The sequence below is a fragment of the Acomys minous genome (genome assembly GCF_964271855.1).
Source record: "Acomys minous genome assembly, chromosome: 11".
NCBI classification, from domain to species: domain Eukaryota; kingdom Metazoa; phylum Chordata; class Mammalia; order Rodentia; family Muridae; genus Acomys; species Acomys minous.
The window spans coordinates 164,678-173,295 of record NC_140492.1 but is presented as its reverse complement, the minus strand read 5'-3'; the positions used below and the strand labels follow the sequence as shown (position 1 = coordinate 173,295).

At 34.1% G+C, this 8,618-nt stretch overlaps 1 protein-coding gene across 1 annotated transcript; it reads right to left on the bottom strand.

Moving 5' to 3' along the window:
* Positions 1–1,573: 1,573 nt before the first annotated feature.
* On the bottom strand, positions 1,574–2,569 carry LOC311608641 (olfactory receptor 4A5-like; the record flags this gene model as incomplete). The annotated part of the gene is made up of 1 exon (XM_084801212.1): positions 1,574–2,569. The coding sequence occupies one exon, from the start codon at positions 2,567–2,569 to the stop codon at positions 1,625–1,627; it is 945 nt and encodes a 314-aa protein (XP_084657338.1). The 3' UTR covers positions 1,574–1,624.
* Between the last annotated feature and the right edge of the window lie 6,049 nt (positions 2,570–8,618).

Here is an 8,618-nt window from a genome sequence, read left to right as displayed (position 1 = left end):
ATGAGAAGCCTATCAGGGTGTTAAAATCTACCTAACTGACACATAATAATAATAATGTACTGAATTATAAATATTCAACTAAGTAAAGACAATTGAAAAGAACAATTTAACACACATAAATTATAGTGAATATGGATTCTAACCAACTAGGGGAAGAGAATATTTTTAAATGAATTGGAAATATTTTTATTATCACAATAGTAAGAAAGCAAATGTTCCAATTTAAAGTGACTTTAAAAGTGCAATTTCACCAAAAGGTGCTATGGAAAATGACACATATAAAGATAAATTTTCCCACTATATGGTACATTCTGTTTTAGGGCCTCTACTGAGATTGTGGCTGCCCTTTCAAATGGCCTTTCCTGGTATCTCATAGCATCAAATACCAGCATCTCCTTGACCTCACCATGCCTCCAAAACCTGTACAGCCTGGGAAATCTTGTGTGTCATCAAGTGGTGCTACTAGCATGAAGAACAGCCTTGGCCCTGTCTGGATCACAGCTTCTTTGAGCTGACCATGAGGAAATATTTCCCAGAAGATTTGGTCTCAATGATGCTGGTCTCTTCTTAATCACGTCTCATTTTATTACGAGAGCTGACCAGTAGAGATAGTCCCACCGAGGCAAAAGCTTCACTGATTCTGGTGTCTTCTTAATCAGAGCCAATTATTGAACCCAAACTGACCAGAGCCACGTATGCTTACTTCAAACTGTGGCATAATGTCCCTGATAGAGTCTCTGTTTCTCTCTGATTTTCACAAGCCAGGCCTCTATCATTGGCATTGCTGTCAACATTCCTATTTTCCAAGATCTCACAGGATATCTCACTGAGCTCTGAGCACTCCATAGCTTTCACAAGCTAAAATCCAAAATCCACCAAACAATACTCCCTAAAATGTATGTGTGGGTTAGTCACAGTGATATCAAAATCCTGAAACTCTTTGTCTTAATTAAGTTTCTGTTACTGTGATTAAAAACACCTTAGCCAAGCAGCTTCGGGAGGAAAGAGTTTATTTCCTCTTACAGCTGTAGTTCATCATGAAGAAAAGTCAGGACATGAACCAGAGGCAGAAATCTGCAGTCAGTGACTGACATAGAGACTGTTCAGGAATTTTACTTAGTAGTTTTCTCCTATTCCTTAATCATTTTTAATAACCATGCACTCAGGTAATATCATGCCTATAGAAGCCTAGACCATAAAACACACACGTTTCTGAACAAAATCTGTATATTGTAAATATAAACAAATCTCCTGATAAATGCTAAACAATACTTACATTCTTATAAGTTCAAATAAATTACAAATGTGTGCTCATCAAAATAAAAGTCAAAGATGTCACAAAACTCACTAATAAGAAATCTTGAAATATATAAAATATAATTGTTTCACATTAAACTCAAACTAACTTATGAGAAACTGGACAAAAATGGATGTAGAAATAAACATGAGGACATGATCAATTTCAGTAGCGATAGAGAAAACTAGCACAGCAATGAATATCAGTCTTGTACATTCACAAAAGTAATAAACTTCTGACAATGTCAAGTGTTGGTAAAAATGTAGAACACTGAAGTCATACTGCCAAAATGTATTACTGAATGTTGCTTTGTCAGAAGTAGAATGTTCAGTGAGGAGAAGTTCTTATTGTGCCTGTAGTGAACATTTTACTCCACAACTTTGCCATAGAAGTCTTAATCTCCATGTTTCTCAAGGTATATATTAAAGGATTCAACATGGGAGTAAAAATTGTATAAAATACAGTAATATATTTATCAATGGAAAAGTTGGAAACAGGTCTAACATACATGAAAATGCAAGGAACAAAAAAGAGGACAACCACCATGATGTGGGAGCTGCAGGTGGACAGGGCTTTGCGCCTCCCTTCCTGACTGTGAGTCTTAAGAGAGTTTAGAATGATGCAATAGGAGATGAGGAGAAAGATAAAAACTACTATCGACATTGCTCCGTTATTGCCAACAACAGTGAGACCTATGAAGTAGGTGTCAGTGCATGCAAGTCCTAATAATGGGTACATGTCACAGCCAAAGTGGTCAATGACATTGGGTCCACAGAAAGGAAGTAAATACACAGAGATAACTTGAAGCAGAGCATGAGCAAATCCTCCAGCCCAGGACACCACCAACAAGAGAATGCAAACCTGTCGATTCATGACAGTCAAATAGTGCAGTGGCTTACAGATGGCCACATAGCGATCATAGGCCATCACCACCAAAATGAAGACCTCAGCACCACCAAATAAGTGCTCCACAAACAGCTGAACCAGACAGGCTGTGAAGGAGATGGTCTTTTTATCACAAATTAAGTCTTTAAGCAACTTGGGCAAGATGGCAGTCGAATAAACAGCATCCATGAGTGATAGAAAGGCAAGAAAGAAGTACATCGGGGATCCCAAGGAGGGGCTGGCAATCACTGTCCCCACAATGAGCAGGTTGCCTCCTATGGTCACAATGTAGATGAGTAAAAACATCACAAACAATGCTTTTTGTCCAGCAGGATCCTGAGTGAGACCCAGGAGGATAAATTCAGTGACATTGTTATTATGTCCCATTTAATCTTCAGTAAGGTTTTTTTCAGAAATAAGAACTCAGGAGAACAGGACCTGACATAAGTTCTGAAAAAAAAAACCTAGATTTCCATTCTTCCAGAAAGGACATCTACATCAGCATCTTCCACAGTGATGAAACTCAGTGGTTGTTCAGTCACCATCCACTTGCTTCTTCTTGGGGGAATCTCCATAATTTGGCTACAATTATTTTATATCTGTTAGTTTTCTTTCAAAAATCTTCAGCTTATTTATATGCAAAGGGATATTTCTGATTCATACACTTAAAACTGATTTTTTAAAAACAAATTGTATCTTAAAATATGTATCAACAAAACACAGAAATATTACTCCTTTTAATAATCCTGCAAATTAGGAATGTAAATGGACCCAAGGCTATCAACTAGTATAGACCCAGTGTTGCTTGTTAATCTCTTAGGAGAAAATATTAAAATATGATCTATGTACTACTCAAAATAACACTGGCCCTGGAGCACCCTCCCAGTAGTTAAAATTATATTTTAAATATTATACATAGACAATGTACATCTCAAAGGTCTTTTATTCTTCAAGATTCTATCAATTTCAAAAGACTGGCTTTAAAGTGTACAAATAGCGTTAACATTATTTTCTGCAGTGCCATTTTTATCAATTAAATTACTTTATATGATTTTGATTGTCATGGTTCTCAGGAGCTGTAATTCTCTCTCTCTCTCTCTCTCTCTCTCTCTCTCTCTCTCTCTCTCTCTCTCTCTCTCACACACACACACACACACACACACACACACACACACACACGGTATTAACCCCATTTAAATCCATCATAATTGCCCCAGGTCCTTTTACCTTAACTGAACTGAACCACAGCTGTTACTGATGAAGGAATCAGTGGTGAGGCTCTGTTTTTCAGAACTCTTCTGGTAAGCTAGGTGTTGAGCAAGAGAAATGGAAACTAAAAGAGTGATAATGATGCTTCCTAGATACTTAGGTGCTAAAATAGAAATTTAGTATCAGATTTCCATATACAGAATACTCAAAGAAAACATCATAACTAGTGCGGCATGATCTATAAGTATAGCTATAGATCATTTACTAAACATGTTTTGAACATAACTCAGCTTACACATTGTAAGTTAGAGAGATTAGACAACATGATTGAACAGTTTTTCCAGCCCTCATACTCTATATCTCTATTAGTTCAAAACTACCTGTTTTTATGACACTGTCATAGCTTTCTTTTTTCGCATTTGAATACACAAACTCTGAGGTTATATGCACTTCTTTAATAATGCTAATAATAATGAATAAATGGTATATGCGGACTACTCTAATAATGACTCTGATTTTATTATTCACAAAGTATCATGAAATAACCTCAGACATACTATGAGAGGGAGACAATAGCACAGTGGTGAATTCTGTGGACTCTGCACCATGTGCTTGTGGTAAATTGTCAGGGTCATTCATTTCCTACCTATATGATCTTACTACAGGGATCTGCAACATCTGCTTTGTTTAGTTTGATGATTTTTTTCAAGCTCTGCTCATGAGCTATTGGTAATGCTGTTCTTTGTGTCAGTCTATCAGTTACATGAAATCATGAGAATCTCTTAATAAGAATAACAAACATAATCTTTGGTAGAAAGAATAGTCTCTGTCTCGTGGCCCACTTAAGAACATAGGAAAAGGTGTGTTAGTAATATTGTTTTTTATTACATTTAAGTGTTCACTTGTGAAGGAATATATTTCAACTTGAAAAAAGAAAGGGAAAACTCATCCACATGGACTTAATGGTGAATAAAGGCACATAGAGAGTCTATACTGCCTTCAGATTGAAGCTGTAACAGGCCACATGATTCAGGCACATTTCTGCTTTACCTGTTACAGAAGATCTACAGTTTCCTATCTTCAGTCTTTAGATATGTGACAGCACACATGTAGGAGAACATAAGCATAGAAGAACATCGTGTACTGTTACTTTCACGCCTTATTTTCTGTTTTTTAGAAACTTTCATTCTTTGGTCAGCATTGCTTCCCATTAGAACAATTTTTTTCTAGAAGCTAGTATAATGAATACACAATAAAATGAGACAGAGTCCATCAATTGTATCATACTTACACTCATGTAAACTATACTAGAGATGACTATAAATCTGATTCTTGAAAATTGAAGAATATGAGTGCTTTATATATAAATTGTTTTTAATTGTTTTCAGAAAAAGTAACAATTAAACCAGGCATTAGTAGCATTTTCTGGAATATTTTTCAACCATAAAGATGAATACAGTTGTGTCACAGGAATATGATACAAATGGAAATGATTATGATAAATAAATTAAGTCCATATCTAGAACATAAATGTTGAATATTTTTAATTTGTTAATACCAGTTTTCATAGAACTATCAATTCATATGTCTATAAAAGATATGTACATGAAATTGAAAGTCTATGAATAAAGAAAACAAGTGAGAGGAATCATGAAAGAAATACAAACAAATGGTTATGGAGAAGACAGGCTCAAAATGCATTATACACTAATTACAAAATTGTCTTATGAAAATGAATGAAATAAAATTTTAATTAAATACTATACAATAGCCAAGTAACAAATGTAAGTGACCGACTACAGATGAGGTATTTCTCTATGGATTTCTTCTTGCATATATACTATCATAGTCAATAGTTTTAAACTATACACAAAAGATCACATCCAATTGACAGTAACTGATGGACATTTGTTTCCTTACATGCTAAGCACTTGGAATGATACATAAATCAAAATGTCCTAATATAAAGGTATCTAAGAATGACTACATTTTTGTTACTACATTGCACATATTATGTTCAATAAAATAAGAAATAATTGGTATTTTTAGTAGAAAAATACATTTCACATGTCACTTGGTAAAAATAAAAAATAAAGCATACCTACCAATAATAAAAATACTATGTATATTCTGATTTTGTGGCTGTATAGTTCTGTGTGATTTTAATATGCCTATTTATATATTTCCTATGGGAATGCATTACTTTGAAGATGTTAACAATAGAATATTTAACTAATGCACTTTCTTGCTGTTTTTTTATTCTGAAAATGAACAAATAAAAAATAAATAAATAAAAATAAAAAATGGGTTTTTTTACTGTATACGTTGCAGATTTTTCATGTGCTTGTGTGCCTTTAAGAACACATGATAACTTACAGCCATTCAGCAAACACAGAAGGATAATTAAAAGACTGTATTCAGTACCTTTCTGTAAGATTTCCCTTTATTTTGAGCTATTTTCACGATGTATAAGTATATCCGAGTAATTTCTAAAATCAAGAAACATACATATAATATCAACACTTACTATAAAAGACAGTTGGATATTCTCATCTTCTGGAAAAATATCTTCAGACAAGATCAAGGAATCTGTGTTTATACAGGTATGTAAAAAGTTAACAGAATAAATGGAAATTAATTTCTCCAACTCTATTATTTTCTAACACAAAAATGTTGATATGTAAATTAATTATGTGAAATTTTCTATTTTCTATCAATTGAAGTGAAGAACTCAAAGGAGATCTTGGTTTAAGGAGATATAACAGTATCGTCATAACCTCACAAGTATAATAGTACCTAACAACACAATCTTGAAATGCTCCTGATGAAGAATTCTCATGAATAAAAGAAGTTTCTGTCTTTAAATATACTGAGGTTTAGTCTAGCTGAGGACTCGACCACGCTGTTTAGAAGCATGTTCTTGTATGTAGAAGATCCAAGAAAATTAAAGCCTACAAACTCTCATAATTAAAGATAAACACTGCCATAAAAACCTCATCATAAAACAAGGATGAAATATCAAATGAAAGTAAGCTCCAGCTTGGCAGTCTGAGTTTCAAAGGCCTCTAGGTCATTTAATTAGGAAAATACTTCTTCCATTTTTAGAGCCTGTGGGGGCACATCTATTTTAGTAGATAAGCTAGGTAGACTATTTGGAACATAGTCAAGTAAAGTAATGCCTCTTTATAGGTTTCTTCACTTCTGGAATCCCTAGAGGTAAGAGCCCTAGCTCTTGCCAACAATGAAACCTAGCTCCCAAGATTATTTGGAAAACCTATGCTGTGAAAAGAACATTTGCAAAGTGTAATGTGTAGGAACTGTGAGTTGCACAACATGAGGCACTTACATAAGGCAGGTAATGTTTAAACCAGCTTGAAGGAGGCAGCAGCTTCTGTCCCTGTAGTTAAGGATAACACAGCAATGTGCAGTCTCATTCAGTCCAAATAGCCTTGAGGTGCTCAGGCTGAGATCTGGGCCTTCAGGATAGCTTGGAGCTGAGAATCTGTGTTCTAAATTTTGGAGAAATGAAGCTTTTGTAAGGCTTGGATCTGATTGAGATAGAACAGCAATCATCCTCATTCCCTTGGTCTGATCTTTAACTTATGACCAATACTTACAAATGTTATTAAAAATAAATTATTGTTTCCCTAAAATTGACCATACTAATTAGCTTCTTTCAGTATTCTCCCTTATGTTGGCTTGTCCTCAATCCAATGAGCATGTACCCTCCAGACATTTACTTATGTATTGGTTCACAAAGGCCTAGATATAGGTCAAAACTATTAGATAATGGACTTACTAAACATTAGCATTTAAAATTTTAAAACTTACATCTCAAAAAGAAATAAACTTAAGAACAAATAGCTTTACAGTGGTATCCTACCAGACATTCTAATAAGATCTACAAACTGCACTTCTTTATCATTCAAAAAATTGAACCAGAAGCAAAACTGTCAAACTCTTTCTACAAACACAGTATCACTCTAATATTTAACCAGTTAAAGACAAAGCAAAAAGGAAACCACAGTCTAATACCTATAATATGGATTTGTAAAATACTCAATAAAATACTAAGAAACAGAACATAGACATACATCAAAAAGATTGTACACCATGAACAAATTAGCCTTATACCTGAAGTTCAGAAATGGGTCAACATACACAAGTCAATTAACTTAATTAGACATAAATGAGGGAAAAACATAAATGAATTTAAAGACTAAAATTACATGATCATCTCAACATATGTAGAAAAAAATCTTTGAAAAAATTCCAACATGCCTTCATAATAAAGAGTCCTAGAGAATGTAGGGCTAGAGGTAACATAACCTCAACACAGTAAAATCTATGTATGAGAAGCCCACAACCACTTTTATCTTAACTAGAGAAAAGCTTGAATCACCCTATTGTAATCAGGAAATCCACAAGTATGATCACTGTTGTCATTCCTTTTCAATATTGTGCTTGAAATACAAGCTAGAGCAATAGGACAATAAAAGGAATTCAAAAATTTGTAGATATGAGAAAAACAATTCAAACTATCCTTATTTTCAGATGGCAATATATTCTACATTAGAGATCCCAAAATGTCTACTAGAAAACTGCTATAAATGGTCAATTTGGACAAGCTATGTTTTAGAAAGAAGATACTGGATTGATCTTCCTTTCATATTTTGGTATTCTTATGATGTAGTCTGGACATGTGTGCTCCCTTTGTTAGTTATAACTTTGTTATGGATAAGTGGATAAAGGATGTTGGGGAAGAAGGGAAGATGTATGCGGGAGGTTGGGTCTAGGGTATGGACATTAAATGGAATGGATATGGGAAGATTGTTTTAGCTATTCTGGGTTTTTTGTTTTTCCATATGAAGTTCAGAATTGAACTTTCAATGTCTTTAAAAAATTGTGTAGGTATTTTGATAGGGATTGCATTGAATCTGTAGATTGCTTTTGGTAGGATGGCCATTTTTATTATGTTAATTCTCCCTATCCATGAGCAAGGTAGATCCTTCCATCTTCTCATGTCATCTTCAATCTCTTTCCTTAGGGTTTTGAAATTTTTTTCGAACAGGTCCTTCACTTGCTTAGTAAGAGTAACTCCTAAGTACTTTATATTGCTTGTGGCTAATGTGAAGGGTGTAGTTTTCCTAATTTCTTCCTCTGCAAGCTTATCATTTGTGTATAGGAAGGCTACAGACTTTTTTGAGTTAATTTTGTATCCAGCCAA